The sequence below is a fragment of the Mirounga leonina genome, unplaced genomic scaffold (assembly GCF_011800145.1).
Source record: "Mirounga leonina isolate KUSES-001 unplaced genomic scaffold, KU_Mleo_1.0 Mir_165, whole genome shotgun sequence".
Classification (NCBI taxonomy): Eukaryota; Metazoa; Chordata; class Mammalia; order Carnivora; family Phocidae; genus Mirounga; species Mirounga leonina.
Window position 1 is genome coordinate 38,682,362 of NW_023270415.1, and position 16,493 is coordinate 38,698,854.

General features: G+C 40.5%; 1 protein-coding gene across 1 annotated transcript in view; it reads left to right on the forward strand.

Annotated features, from left to right (window-relative positions):
• Window positions 1–16,493, forward strand: part of LRRC69 (leucine rich repeat containing 69) — a 104,785-nt gene that overhangs the window by 21,320 nt on the left and 66,972 nt on the right. Inside the window, exons 2-3 of the mRNA XM_035012262.1 lie at window positions 12,533–12,659; window positions 15,836–15,908. Coding sequence (XP_034868153.1) covers window positions 12,533–12,659; window positions 15,836–15,908 — 200 coding nt within the window. The remainder of the gene's footprint in view (window positions 1–12,532; window positions 12,660–15,835; window positions 15,909–16,493) is intronic.

A 16,493-nucleotide genomic window follows, 5' to 3' on the forward strand; every position in this document is an offset into this window, starting at 1 on the left:
TTAGTGGTTATAGGTCTGTTCAGGTTTTCTATTTCATCCTGGTTCAGTTTTGGTAGTTTATACATCTCTAGGAATGCATCCATCTCTTCCAGGTTATCTAATTTGCTGGCATAGAGTTGCTCATAATATGTTCTTATAATTGTTTGTATTTCTTTGGTGTTGGTTGTGATCTCTCCTCTTTCATTCATGATTTTGTTGATTTGGGTCATTTCTCTTCTCTTTTTGATAAGTCTGGCCAAGGGTTTATCAATCTTGTTAATTCTTTCAAAGAACCAGCTCCTAGTTTCGTTGATCTGTTCTACTGTTCTTTTAGTTTCTATTTCATTGATTTCTGCTCTGATCTTTATGATTTCTCTTCTCCTGCTGGGTTTAGGCTTTATTTGCTGTTCTTTCTCCAGCTCCTTTAGGTGTAGGGTTAGGTTGTGTACTTGAGACCTTTCTTGTTTCTTGAGAAAGGCTTGTATTGCTATATACTTTCCTCTTAGGACTGCCTTTGCTGCATCCCAAAGATTTTGAACAGTTGTGTTTTCATTTTCATTGGTTTCCATGTATTTTTTTAATTCTTCTTTAATTTCCTGGTTGACCCATTCATTCTTCAGTAGGATGCTCTTTAGCCTCCATGTATTTGAGTTCTTTCCGACTTTCCTCTTGTGATTGAGTTCTAGTTTCAAAGCATTGTGGTCTGAAAATAGGCAGGGAATGATCCCAATCTTTTGGTACCGGTTGAGACCTGATTTATGACCTAGGATGTGATCGATTCTGGAGAATGTTCCATGGGCACTAGAGAAGAATGTGTATTCCGTTGCTTTGGGGTGGAATGTTCTGAATATGTCTGTGAAGTCCATTTAGTCCAGTGTGTCATTTAAAGTCTTTATTTCCTTGTTGATCTTTTGCTTAGACGATCTGTCCATTTCAGTGAGGGGGATGTTAAAGTCCCCCACTATTATTGTATTGTTGTCAATGTGTTTCTTTGCTTTTGTTATTAATTGCCTTATATAATTGGCTGCTCCCATGTTAGGGGCATAGATATTTACAATTGTTAGATCTTCTTGTTGGATAGATCCTTTAAGTATGATATAGTGTCCTTCCTCATCTCTTATTACAGTCTTTGGTTTAAAATCTAATTTGTCTGATATAAGGATTGCCACCCCAGCTTTCTTTTGGTGTCCATTAGCATGGTAAATGGTTTTCCACCCCCTCACTTTCAATCTGGGTGTGTCTTTGGTTCTAAAATGAGTCTCTTGCAGACAGCATTTCGATGGATCTTGTTTTTTAATCTAGTCTGTTAGCCTGTGTCTTTTGATTGGGGCATTTAGCCCATTTACATTCAGGGTAACTATTGAAAGATAGGAATTTAGTGCCATTGTATTGCCTGTAAGGTGACTGTTACCATATATTGTCTGTGTTCCTTTCTGGTCTATGTTGCTTTTAGGGTCTCTCTTTGCTTAGAGGACCCCTTTCAAGATTTCCTGGTTTTGTGTTTGCAAATTCCTTTAGTTTTTGTTTGTCCTGGAAGCTTTTTATCTCTCCTTCAATTTTCAATGACAGCCTAGCTGGATAGAGTATTCTTGGCTGCATATTTTTCTCATTTAGTGCTCTGAATATATCCTGCCAGTCCTTTCTGGCCTGCCAGGTCTCTGTGGATAGGTCTGTTGCCAATCTAATGTTTCTACCCTTGTAGGTTACATATCTCTTCTCCCGAGCTGCTTTCAGGATTTTCTCTTTGTCTATGAGACTCGTAAGTTTTACTATTAGATGTCGGGGAGTTGACCTATTTTTATTGATTTTGAGAGGGGTTCTCTGTGCTTCCTGGATTTTCATGCCTGTTTCTTTCCCCAAATTAGGGAAGTTCTCTGCTATAATTTGCTCCATTATACCTTCTTGCCCTCTCTCTCTTTCTTCTTCTGGGATCCCAATTATTCTAATGTTGTTTCGTCTTACGGTATTGCTTATCTCTTGAATTCTGCCCTCATGATCCAGTAGTTGTTTATCTCTCTTTTTCTCAGCTTCTTTATTTTCCATCATTTCATCTTCTATATTACTGATTCTCTCTTCTGCCTCATTTATTCTAGCAGTTAGCACCCCCATTTTTCTTGCACCTCATTAATAGCCTTTTTGATTTCTACTTGGTTGGATTTTAGCTCTTTTACTTCTCCAGAAAGGGTTTCTCTAATAACTTCCATATTTTTTTCAAGCCCAGCTAGTATCTTTAAAGTGATGATTCTGAACTCTAGATCTGACATCGTACTAATGTCCGTATTGAGTAGTTCCCTGGCAGTCGGTACTACCTCATGTTCTTTTTGTTGAGGTGATTTTTTCCGTCTTGTCATTTTGTGCAGAGGAGAATAGATTAATGAGAGAACAAAATGCTGGCAGAGTAACCACGTCCCCAGAAAATATACTCTAAACAAACCAGAAAAGACCTGAAGCAGTGGGATAAGAAAAGGAAAGAGAGAAAAAAGAAAAAGAAAAAAAAGAAAAAGATAAAAACAAAAACAAACAAAACAACAACAACAAAAGAAAAACCAGAATGTGATCAAATATGATCTATATGGTATATAGATCAGTGCCACACACTAGATTTGGGGTGTATTTTGGTCTTTTAGAAGAAAGTGCCTCCCAAAATTTTAAAGAAAGAAAAACTTATATATGTACAAAAATAAGGGTTGATATGATGAAGGGATGGAACATGACTGTAAAAATGGAAATTATAAAAAATGTTATAAAAGGAATTAATAAGAAGTTGTTTGAAAAAAGAGAGAAGAGGATTTAAAAAAAGAAAAAATGAAAAACAGAAAAAAAAAAGGGAGAGGATGTGATCAGGCAGGGGAATAGAAAACACTATATACTAGAGATTTAGGGTATATTTTAATCTGTTAGAAGAAACTATCTCAAACTTTTAAAGAGAGAACAACTTATATATATAAGCCAAAAATATGGGTAACTACTATGAAGGGATAGAATATGACTCTAAAAATGAAAAATAAAAAAAATTTTTTTTTAAAGGGATTGATAAGATGTTGGTTGAAAAGGGGAAAAAGAAAAATTCAAAAAGAAATAAAAAGACAAAAAGACAGTTAAAAAAATTAACTTTAAAAGACTAAAGAATCATGGTAAAAAAGCCGTGAATTCTATGTGCAGTAGTCCCCTAGCGCTGGAGTTCTGCCGTTCTCATTGATCGGTAAACTTGGTCTTGGCTGGGTGTTCTCGCTGATCTTCTGGGGAGGGGCCTGTTGCCGTGGTTTCCAAATGTCTCTGCCGGAGGCGGAATTGCCCCGCCCTTGCCCCCTCCTGGCTTAGTAATCTGCTCGGGTTTGCTCTCCGGGGCTTTTGTTCCCTGCGAGCTTTCCGTACAGCTTTGGAGCTGCAGAGTGAAAATGGCGGCCTCCCAATCTCCGCCCCGGAGGAGCCAAGAACTCGGGGCCCCGCTCCTCAATGAGCCCCCAGAGAAAAGCCGTCAGTCACTCCCGTCTCCCCGGTCTCCGGCCGCACTCCGCACTCACCAGGCCTGTGACCGCGCGTTTCTATCTCTGGCACCCGACCCCAGGTGGAGTCTCCAAACCCAGCAGATCCCTGCGTTGCACTCCCGTGCGGCTCCTCCCGGGGGAGGAAGGGGAGTCTCCCTGGATCTGCCGCTTGTTGGGTCCCTGCTGGAGGAGCAGGGGCCCGACTGTGCCGCGGATCCCGGTTTATGGCAACCCCGAGCTGAGAGCCCGCGCCTGGGCTCCGCCTCTGCAGCCGGCTTCCCCGCTCTGATCCCTGGGAGCTCTGCCACACTCAGGCACCCCCGGTCTTTCTGTGACCCCGAGGGTCCTGAGACCACACTGTCCTGGAGGGTTCCACCCCCCGCTTAGCCACCAGAGTAATGTCCCTCGGCGGAGCAGACTTTGAAAAGTTCCGATTTTGTGCTCTGCGGCTCTATCACTTGCCAGAAGCGGCTGACGGAGGCCCCTCCCCCGCCATCTATCCTCCCGAATATCGCCTCGGATTCACTTCTCCGCACGTCCTACCTTCCAGAAAGTGGTCACTTTTCTGGTGAGAGAGTTGTTGCTCTTCTTTTCTTCAATCTCCTGTTGAGTTTGTAGGTGTTCAGAATGGTTTGATCCCTATCCAGCTGAATTCCTGAGAGGAGACGAAATCCAGGTCTCCTACTCCTCCGCCATCTTGCTCCGCCCCCCCAGTTCAGACATCTTACTTATATCTGTATTGATTAAATCCATGGCTATGAGTACTACCTCCTGTTCTTTCATTTTGGGTGAATTTCTCCATCTCATCATTTTGTCCAGAAAAGAAAACAAGAAAGAAAAAGAAACAGGGCGCCTGGGTGGCTCAGTTGGTTGGGCGACTGCCTTCGGCTCAGGTCATGATCCCGGAGTCCTGGGATGGAGTCCCGCATCAGGCTCCCTGCTCAGTGGGGAGTCTGCTTCTCCCTCTGACCCTCTTCCCTCTCGTGCTCTCTGTCTCTCACTCTCTCTCTCTCTCTCAAATAAATAAAGAAAATAAAATCTTTAAAAAAAAAAAAGAAACAACAACAACAAAAACAACAAATCATCCATCCTGGGTGTGTTTTAGTCTGCTTATTAAAGAAACTAGATACCAAAATAAGAAAGAAAGAAAGAAAGAGAAAGAAAGAAAGAAAGAGGATATATAAATAAAATGTGATGAAAGATAACAAAAAAATAGAATATATATATATATAAACTTAAAAAAGAATAAAAAGGAGAATTGAAAAAAAAGAAATAACTTAATAAAAATACAACGGATACTAGATACTATTTTCCCCTAGAGCTGAAGATTTGCAGCCCTCTATATAATCAGTAAATTTGGTGCGAGCAAGTTGTTTGTGCTGGTCTTCTTGGGGTGGGCCCTGTTGCCCCGATTCTCAGGTGGACTTGTCCTAGTGGAAATGCACCTCCGGTGCATAGGGAGGCAGGGCTTGATGTAAGCGGCTCTGGACTCCACTAGGTGGTGCTGTTTTGCTCCCTGAAGGCTTTCAGCACTGATGGGCAGGATGAATATGGGGGGTGCCCAGCTCTCTAGCCTGGGAGCTGAAAATTCATGCCCCCCACTCTTTGGTGAGTCTTCACAGAAGAGCAATCAATCACTCATCTCCCCAGTTTATGTCAGAACTCTGTATTCACCCTGCCTATGTCTGAGCTTTTTTATCTCAGGCATGTGACCAAGTTTCAAAACTCCAAATTTTAGGGACCTCTTACTGTTCCTCCTGGGGAGGGTCAACCCACACTTCTGCCTTTTGCTGGACCCATCCCAGGAAAGTGGTCGCACGACCGCACAGTGGTTCACAGTTTATGGCAACACAGAGCAGAAAGCCAGCACCTAGACTTGCTGTTGTCAGCTGGCTTCCACATTACTATGCTTGGAAACAGTGGTGCACTTAGGCACCACTTGTTTTTGTGACCCAGAGGATCCTCAGATCATGGTGTCACACCTGGGATTCCACTCCACTTCACCACCTGAGCACCTTTAAGCCAGGCATGTCTCCCAGTGTAGAAGACCTCTAAAAGTTCTAATTTTTCACTCCATTGTTTATAATGCTTTGTGGTAGCCTCCTTAAGCAGGCTTCCTCCCTGCTGCCATATACTCAGCTTTATCACACCGGATTCAAGTTTCTGCACCTCCTATCTTCCAAAAGGTGGTTGCTTTTCTACTTGTAGACTTGCAGTATTTGTTTTCTCAGACTTCCAATTGATTTCTTGGGTGTTTAAAATGATTTGATAACTATCTAGTTGTATTTAAGGGATGAAACAAACTTAGGGTCCCCCTACTCCTCCCCCATCATCATTCACTTATTTTTCATTCATTGGATTGCTTTTCTCTCACTGTTACTGTGTAAGTGTCTTGAGGGTAAAGACCTTACAAGTCTTTTTTTTTTTTTTTTAAGATTTTATTTATTTGTCAGAGCGAGAGCATAAGCAGGGGAGTAGCAGAGGTAGAGGAAGAAGCAGGCTCCCCACTGAGCAAGGAGCCCCACGTGGGACTTGATCCCAGGACCCCAGGATCATGACCTGAGCTGAAGGCAGCCACTTAACCGACTGAGCCACTCGGGCGTCCCAAGACCTTACAAGTCTTATTCACCTCTGTGTATCTAGTATCTAGAACTGGTGGCTCAAAATAGGCATACAGTGCATATTTTCAGATGAATACTGACCCACTTGCTTCCTTATAGATGATTATGTGGGCAGTTTAGATTGCATTTTTTCATAATTTGTTTGTGGATATATCTCAAAGCATCAAAAAAACCCAATCTACTTTATAGTCAAGCTTGATTATATCCTGTGATTTCCCATTGATATACCATGAAATCAAATTACTGTGTTATCTTCAAATATCTGGGCCATGCCCTTAGATTCTGTAAAACACAATGACAATATATGTAACTCATAGATGAAAACTTATGACATAGCATGCAAAATAAGCACTATAGAGGTTGTGCCCTCAGAAATACCTGGAAAGCCCTGATAGTGTGAGAAATCACAAGTTTAGTTCTGTTATTTACTTTAAAAATATATGTTGCCATATTTTCAATGAAGACAATTCTCCATGAGTCTCTCATGTTTTTGCACATCTCTGTATGCAGAGGCACTGACTAGCTTTGTTCTGAACTAACTTTTCAGGAACATTTATATAGCAGATAGCCTTGGAAATTAGAAATCGTGTCTCCTCTGGAGCAAAGGGCAAGCACAGTTATTGCTTATTCTAAAAGATTCAGGTTCCCTAAATTCATGGTTTCTCTTCTGTAACACAATCCATTGCATGTCCAGGTATCATCTGTTTTTTTTGCATTGCTGGTGCAAAAATAACAATATTCTGGACACTGTTGCTGTAGGTAATAAAATGACCTTTGTCTCCTGCCCAGAGGTCTCATGCTTTCTGCCAGCATCTATGAAATAGTGGCAGGTTAACTATTAGCTTGCAAATTGAGTAAAATCTCAGACCTTTCACAGTTCCCAACTGTTGTATTTCTCACTAGTACTCACAAAGATTTTGTCGAGCACTAGTTTACTGCTATGAATTTCTCACTAAATTTAGGCAAAAGAAAGAAATTGACTTGATTTTTGGAAAAGAGATTTCAAATAGTCACTGCTATAGACATATAATGGTCCCCCAAAGATGCCTACATCCTAATCCCAATAATCTGTGAATGTTAGGTTACATGTCAATGAAGAATCAAGGGTACAGATAGAATCAAGGTTGATAGTCAGCTAACCTTGAGATGAAGAGATTATCCTGGATAATATGTGTAGGCCCTGTGTAATTGTGAGGTTCTTTAGCAAAGGATGAAAGATTTATACAGTCTGAAGAGAAATCAGAGTATGAGGTTCTTTAAATATGGAAGACAGCATCGGAATGATGTTGTGATTTGAGACTTCACCAGTCCTTGCTGGTTTTGAAAATGAAAGTGAGGGCCAGAAATCAATGAATGTGAACGGTTTCTGGAAGCTAGAAAAGGTAAGAGAACAGATTCACCCCTAGAGTCTCCAGAAAAACACAGTCCTGTCAACACTTTTGTCAGTGAATCCAATTTAATTTCATCTGACCTCCAGAACTATAAGATAATAAATTTGCCTTGTTTTAAGCTACTAAATTTGTGGTAATTTGTTATAGTCCAATAGGAAACTAATATAGTCACAGACTCTGGATTAAGTCTTTCCATTAGAATGGCTACACGAATATATTTTAACTTCACCTTTACAAAAGAATAAGGTCGGGGCACCTGGGTGGCTCAGATCATGACCTGAGCCCAAGGCAGATGCTTAACTGACTGAACCACCCAGGCGCCCCCCCTAAAATTCAAGTGTAATTATCATACAATGTTACATTAATTTCAGGTGTACAGTATGATTCAACCGCTCTATATATTTCTCAGTGTTCATCAAGATAAGTGTACAAGTGGGAGGATGCGTGAAATAGATAAAGGGGATTAAGAGTACACTTATGTTGATGAGCCCTTTGCCGACTTCTTAAAGGTTTTGATTGTATGGGTCACAATGTTAGGATACTCTTCAGGATGCTCAAGTGAATTATGAGTGAATCATTAATTGTGGTTTTAAATGCCCTTTCAATGGTTTACATTACAATTTTAATGAAGTTCAGTGCTTTATTAAAAATTAGATTGTGCTTTAATTAACATAAGATGTTTGAACCTGAAGCTCAAATGAACTTTATTTATAAAGTTCATTTTAGATATATGTGAAAGAATTGTTTAAGATTATGCTGACATTTTCTTAGGTTACATGGATCTCAACAAAGTTCTTTTTAAAATCCATGTTACAAAAATCATTTTAATGTTGAAATTGTCAGGTAATATCACATGTGTATGAGAAATTGTCAAAGACATAAATTTTGAATAGAAAGAATTTTATATAGAATAACTAAAAATAATGATGCTATTTTTAACAGCAGTCACTTTTGTTGGCCTTTCCCTGGCTTGAATTACTACATTATTTTCACCACATTCCACCCAACATGGGTCATTTCCATTCCAATATTTTTATTCTGACGTGCACTTTTCTTGTATCTTACCATTTTAATTTTTTATGCAGCATACCTTATAAGACTACTTTATTTTTTTCTACCAAGTTTTTATTTAAATTCCAGTTAGCTAACATACCTTGTAATATGAGTTTCATGTTTAGGATTTAGTGATTCATCACTTACATACATACCCAGTGTTCATCACAACAGGTGTCCTCCTTAATACCCATCATGCATTTAACTCATCCCCCCACCCAGCTTCCCTCCAGCAACTCTGTTTATTTTCTATAGTTAATAGTCTGCTCTATGGTTTGCCTCTTTCTTTTTCCCCTCTATGTTCATCTGTTTTGTTTCTTAAATTCCACATATGAGTGAAATCATATGGTATTTGTCTTTTTTGACTGACTTATTTTGCTTAGCATAGTACTCTCTCTAGCTCCATCCATGTCATTGCAAATGGCAATATTTCATTCTTTTTTATGGCTGACTATATTATGTTGTATATTTAGCCACATCTTTATCCTTTTATCAGTCAGTGGACATTTGGGCTCTTTCCATAATTTGGTTATTGTTGATAATGCTGTCATAAACATCAGGGTGCATGTATCTCTTTGAATCAATATTTGTGTACCCTTTGAGTAAATACCTAGTAGTGCAATTGCTGGGTCATAGGGTAATACTATTTTTAACTTTTTGAGGAACCTCCATACTGTTTTCCAGTGTGGCTGCACCAGTTTGCATTCCCACCAACAGTTTAAGAGGGTTCCCCTTTCTTCGCATCCTCACCAACATCTGCTGTTTCCTGACTTGTTAATTTTAATTTTAGCCATTCTGACTAGTGTGAGGTGGTATCTCATATTTCCTTGATGATGAGTGATGTTGAGCATCTTTTCATGTGTCTATTAGCCATTTGTATGTCTTCTTTGAAAAAATGTCTATTAATGTCTTCTCCCCATTTTTTACCTGGATTTTTTGTTTTTTTGGGTGTTGAGTTTCATAAGTTCTTTATATATTTTGGATACCAACCCTTTACAAGTTATGTCATTTGCAAATATCTTCTCCCATTCCATAGCTGCCTTTTATTTTTGTTGATTATTTCCTTCACCGTGCAGAAGCTTTTGTCTTGAGATGAAGTCCCAATAGTTTGTTTATTTATTTAAAAGATTTTATTTATTTGAGAGAGAGAATGAAAGAGAAAGAGAGAGCATGCAGGGGGGAGGGTCAGAGGGAGAAGCAGACTTCCTGCTGAGCAGGGAGCCTGATGCAAGACTAGATCCCGGGACTCCAGGATCATGACTTGAGCCGAAGGCAGTCGCTTAACCAACTGAGCCACCCAGGTGCCCACCAATAGTTTATTTTTTTTTTTAAAAGATTTATTTATTTATTTGAGAGAGAGAGCATGAGAGGGAGAGGAAGAGAGAATCTCAAGCAGACTGCACTGAGTGTGGAGCCTGACACAGGGCTCGATCCCACAATCCTGAGATCACGACCTGAGCCCAAACCAAAAATCAGATGCTCAACCAACTGCACCACCTAGGCACCCCCAATAGTTTATTTTTGCTTTTGTTTCCCTTGCCTCATGTGATGTATCTAGTAGGCAGTTGCTACGGCTGACATCAAAGAGGTTACCTCTATGTGTTCTCCTTTATGATTTTGATGGTTTCCTGTCTCACATTTAGGTCTTTCACCCATTCTGAATTTGTTTTTGTGTATGGTGTAAGAAAGTAGTCCATGTTCTTTTGCATGTGGCTGTCCAGTTTTCCCAACACCACTTGTTGAAGAGACTGTCTTTTTTTTCACTGGATATTCTTTCCTGCTTTGTCAAAGATTAGTTGACCACATATTTGTGGGTCCACTTCGGCATTTTCTGTTCTGTTCCATTCACTTATGTGTTTTTGTGCCAGTACCATACTGTCTTGATCACCACAGCTTTGTAATACAGCTTCATGTCTAGAATTGCTATGCCTCCAGCCTTGCTTTTCTTTTTTAAGATTCCTTTGGCTATTCGGGTCTTCTGTGGTTCCATACAAATTTTAAAATGCTGGTGGTATTTTGATAGGTATTGCATTAAACGTGTAGATTGCTTTGGGTAGTATAGACATTTTTACAATATTTGTTCTTCCAATCCATGAGCATGGAATGTTTTCCCATTTCTTTGTCTCATCTTCAATTTCTTTCAGAAGTGTTTCATAGTTTTTGGAGTACATATCTTTTACTTCTTTGGTTAGGCTTATTTGTAGGTATCTTAAGGTTTTTGATGCTATTGTAAATGGGATTGATTCCTTGATTTCTCTTGCTGTTGTTTCATTATTGGTGTAGAGAAATGCAACAGATTTTTGTATGTTGATTTTGTATCCTGTGACTTTACTGAATTCATGTATCAGTTCCAGCAATTTTTTGGTGGAGTCTTTCTGGTTTTCTATATAGAGTATCATGTCTTCTGCAAATAGTGACTTCTTCTTTGCCGATTTGGATGCCTTTTATTTCTTTTTGTTATTTGATTGCTGATGTTAATACTATTTTAATAGTGATAAGAATGGACATCACTGTCGTGTTCCTAACCTTAGGAGAAAAGCTCTCAGTTTTTCCCTGTTGAGGATGGTATTAACTGTGGGTCTTTTATATACAGCTCTTATGATGTTGAGGTATGTTCCTTCTATCCCTACTTTGTGGAAGGTTTTTATCAAGAGTGGATGCTGTACTTATCAGATGCTTTTTCTGCATCTATTGAGAGGATCATATGGTTCTTATCCATTCTTTTATTTTTTTATTTTTAAAGATTTTATTTATTTATTTGACAGAGAGAGATAGCGAGAGCAGGAATACAAGCAGGGGGAGTGGAAGAAGAAGCAGGCCATGTGTGGAGCCAGGAGCCCGATGCAGGGCTCAATCCCAGGACCTTGGGATCACGACCTGAGCCGAAGGCAGATGCTTGACGACTAAGCCACCCAGGCACCCCTCTTTTATTTTTTTAAAAAAGATTTTATTTATTTAATTGACAGAGACAGAGATAGTGAGAGCAGGAACACAAGCAGGGGGAGTGGGAGAGGGAGCAGGCTTCCCGCCGAGCAGGGAGACCGATGTGGGTGGGACTCAATCCCAGGACCCTAGGATCATGACATGAGCCGAAGGCAGACGCTTAACGACTGAGTCACCCAGGCGCCTTTATTCATTCTTTTATTAATGTGGTGTATCATGCTGATTGATTTGTGAATATTGAGCCACCCTTGAAACCCAGGAGTAAATCCCACTTAATCGTGGTGAATGATTCTTTTAATGTACTGTTGGATTCAATTTGCGAGTATTTTGTTGAGGATTTTTGCATCTATGTTAATCAGGCATATTGGCCTGTAGTTCTCTTTTTTAGTGGAGTCTTTGTCTGGTTTTAAGATCAAGGTAATGCTGGCCTCATAGAATAAGTTTGGAAGTTTTCCTTCCATTTCTATTTTTTGGAACAGTTTCAGAAGAATTTTAACTCTTCTTTAAATGTTTGGTAGAATTCCCCTGGGAAGCCATCCTGCCCTGGACTTTTGTTGGGAGATTTTTGATTACTGATTCAATTTCATTGCTGGTTATCAGTCTGTTCAAGTTTTCTATTTCTCCCTCTTTCAGTTTTGGTGGTTTATATGTTTGTAGGAATTTGTCCATTTCTTCCAGATTGCCCAGTTTGTTGGCATAGAATTTTTCTGTGGCGTTGGTTGTGATCTCTCCTTTCTCGTTCGTGATTTAATTTATTTGGGTCCTTTCTCTTTTCTTTTTGATAAATACTGGTTAGGGGTTTATCAATTTTATTAATCTTTTTCAAAGAACCAGCTCTGGTTTCATGATCTGTTCTACTGGGTTGTTGATGTTGTTTCTGTATCATTGATTTCTGCTCTAATATTTATTATTTCTCTTCTGCTACTGGTTTAGGATTCATGTGTTCTTTTTTTAACTCCTCTAGGTGTAAAGTTATCAACAAAAGTTCTTAATGATTTCTTCATCTCATTTGAAGGTGAATAATGCATGAGTTCATTAAATTTCTATATGTTTACAGTTGATAGTACTAAATCTGGGAAACAACCTTTTGGAAGAAATTCCAGAAGAGATGAAATACCTTACATCCCTGAAGAAGCTTCATTTATTTGGAAATAAGATTTGTAAATTTGCATCTGAAGCATGTGGTAAGTTAGTCAAAGAAGAGCAACATTATGGGATCAAACTTAATCTCCTTATATTGAACAAGTAAAAAAGTAAAAAAAGAAATTTTACCTTTTAATCTTTTTTTGTTGCAGATATTTATACACTATTCTTGAAATTAAGAAATTTGGGGGACTTTTTTTTTCAACCATTGTATTATATATTTCTCTAATGTGGACCTAAGAAAACAAGTTAGTATTAGCAAATTTTCCCTTTTCAGAATCAGTGTACATTTTGACTCTTGAATCTGGAGGCCCTTTCCCTGTGCCTGAGAGGAAACTGGTTGAAAATCGAATCAAGAAAAGCTCTTATTATTCTTTACACTTTTTATTGTCTCAATATTAAGCTACAATATCTGATCAAGATGCTAAGTTTAAAATCAGGAGAATTTGAAAGAAAAAATATGAGATCCAATAATTGGCATTTTTTTTGGTGTTTCTTTTCAACTTGTAACTTCTCCGTTCAACATTCTTCCTATTTAATATAGGTAGAGTGGGCTTAAGGACAAAACACATGACAAAGATCTAGGTGATTTTTATAGCTTCATTGACTCACGTACAGCACCTCATCATTCTATGTCTCTGCCTCTATTAGTAAAACTAAAGATATGTGAATTTTTGAGACATGGGTGCTAGATATAATCACTGTCACCATCAAGCAGCATTTATTAAGGATATCACTGCATGGGGTGCTAAGTTAGGGGAATATTTGGCAAATAGCACAAATAGACTTGGTATGATCTCTTTATTTAAAAATCTTAAGTCATGTATCTTGGAGAAATATTTTTTCAAAATAGGAACTGTAACAAACACTTATTGATGGTTATGCACATTATATATGCAAAGCCATAGATTAAGGGTTCAATTACAGTTTACTTAGGAGGAAAATAGTTTACACAAGAAAAAAATTAAGGGCATGAAAACAAACACAATTTTATAAACTATTTTATAAACCATATTGAGGGGACAAACTTAGGTAAAACCCAACTTATATAAATAATATTAAGCAACCTAATTAATGCTAATTTAGGTTTCCATAAAGAAAATTTTTTTCTCATGTGCCCTTAAATTTGAGTTTATAAAATATATGTAACCTGTGTACAGTGCCCTTGGATGTCTGTAGTTTCTGTATTTCTTGGTTTTGGGCTGTTGAACTTTGAAAAGCCCATGTGAGTGACATGGAATATGTTTTATGTTGTGTCCTTATTATCCAAGAGCCAGAAGTAGTTTGGTATCAGGGAGTTGAGCACTATCCAGCATGTATTACATGACCCAGTGCCCCTGACCAGAACCAGACTGGGTCGGGGCTAGACTTGTGTCCCAAGATAGCAATGGCCAGGATCTGGCTGAATGGTAATTGCCCTGTTAGATAAGGCAGGTCCTCACCAATTCTACACACTCCTGCCAGGTACACTCCCTCCAGGGCCACTACAATGTTCTGAGTTATCTTCTTAGTTCCTGTAGGCATCCCAGTTTGAGAACTGTCTACCCTGTCTGTGAACATTCAAACACAGGAATTGTAGGATGGCTAAGAATATATGGAAAATTAGAGAAAATCTGCTCAAAAGAGAAAGCCTGGGGAGTGGGGGAAAGATGGGAGTAGGGTGGAGAGAGAAAGAGAGAGAGAGAGAATATAAATATGAAGCTGAGAGAAGCTGTAATGAGAAATAAAACTCTGTGTTCTGCAGAGATGCCCTGAGAATATATCCACTGGACTTTGAGAAACTCCTGGGGGAGATATGAGTATTAGCCTGGAGCATGGTGTATGTGTCCTTGGATATCACAACTTGGTTCAGTGGTTCAGAAAAAGCATGAGAAGCCCAGCAGACCCAGGCATGAGCATTTCTGTGACTACCAAGAGCAACGAAAGGCCTATGTATATGCATACACAGCCAATACACATATATGAGCCTATAATCATGTTGCATTACACATGCATTTATATTAATATGATTCCCCCCACCCCCACGGGCTAAGGGCAAAGTGTGTTGGGCGGCCGGCACAGCCATAGCCAAGCCTGACAGAGAGAAGCCTGCCGTGGAGATGTACCTGGAGCTGCCTTGAGTCACCGACTTCGAGTTCAAGGGGCTGGGGGTGCTGCCTCGGGAGATGGACCTCAGTGAGCTGCTGGCGAGCCACGCCACGACCTTCTCCCCCCGGCCGGCCTGCAGTATAGCACCATCTGCGAATTCCGCGCGGGAGAGGCGTGCCGGACCACGCCGTGTGCGACACAGTGCTGCCAGTCCGACGAGCCGGGAAGAAGGACAAGTGCACAGGCCCCCAGTCCGTCCACTTTGCCTTGGGCTCTGCGCAGAGGTTAGTGGCCGAGGAGGGCCTATTCCCCACAAAAGCGGCAGAGTGCCTCAGCTCCTTCGCACCTCTGGTGAAGAAGATGCCCAAGTCCTCGCGCCACGTGCTAGCGCGTCTACTCGTCCCTCCAAGGTCACGCTGGCCCTGGAGCTGCGTGGACACTTGTGCACACTTAACGTCCCCTTCGTCCTCCTCTCCAGGGAGTTCCTCCTGCGCAGCTGCAAAGAGAGCGCCGTCGTGGGTCACCTGCCCGAGGTGCTGCGCAGCGGTGGGGCTGCGGCGCATGCACAGGGGCGCAGAGCCTGACAGGTGTGCACGCGTGCGGAGAGACGGTGGTACGCGTGCGTGCGTGAGTGTGCGCGCACGTGCCGGGCTCGCTCACGGGGGGTCTGCCCACTCACGTTTCCCAGTCGTGCGCGAGGGCAGGGTGCTGGTGGCCGGCGCCTTAGACCGCTCGGCCCGCGTGGTTTTCCTGATGGATGGGTGAATGCCGCCAGTAAGGAGGACTCTTTGGACTTCATTTATTCGCTCAACAAACATTTATGGGACAGCCCTTGTGAGTTAAAACTAAAACAAAATAACCCTGGGTTCAGATGCCACGTAGTTTCTGGTTCCAGTTCGTGGTGAGCCTGGCTGGGCTCTCTGCTCTTGGGCGCTGTGATTTAGCTTTTTAATTTGGTGATGAAGTCCCCCTGTTTTGCTTAAGCTAGTTTAAGAGGGTATCTGTCACCAGCAACCCCAAGAGCCTTGACCAAGGCAAGAAACCAGAAGGAAAACAACGGTATATAGAAAAGTGGCTACAAGTTATTCTCTAAGAGATAGCTAGCATAACCAAAATTATTTTCCAACAGATGGCTTACAAAATTTGATTCTGCTTAATCTGAACAACAATCAGCTCACATGGATTCCTCAAGAAGTCAGCAGGTAATTTGGTTTATAGTGAGACTTGGTTAAACATCCCTTCACCAGCTCCACCCTGGCCATCTGAACCTCAACCTCATTGCCTGGCCTCAAGTCCCTGTGGGGTTTGTACATGGCAAAGAGGCATCTGAAGGACTGAGACAAGCCACTAATTTTAAGCAGACGATTCTTGAAACACTTCAGGGAAATGAGAAATAGCATGACTTGGTGGTCTAAGTGTAAAAGTGGGGGTTTGAAACCTAAAGTTCTAAAGTTGATTGCATTATTGATTTCCTAACTCTGGAGTTCTTGGAGTTTGCTCTGATACAGAATTGGGGACATTAAATTTTATTTCATAAAGTACTGGAAACCATTTTCAGCTTGATGGAAAAGGTAATGTAAAAACAAAGTGTTGAAAATCAAGATAGCATTTTCATTAAAAACCCCCACATTTTATTATCATTAACAACAACAACAACAACAAAATGCTGCACATCTTATCCTGCACATCTGCACAGATGGGCTGCCGTTACAGTGGCTTTCTTGAGCCAGCTGAGGGCCTCGTCCTTCTGCAGGCAAAACACTCTCTTGGGTTTTTCCTCTGACAGA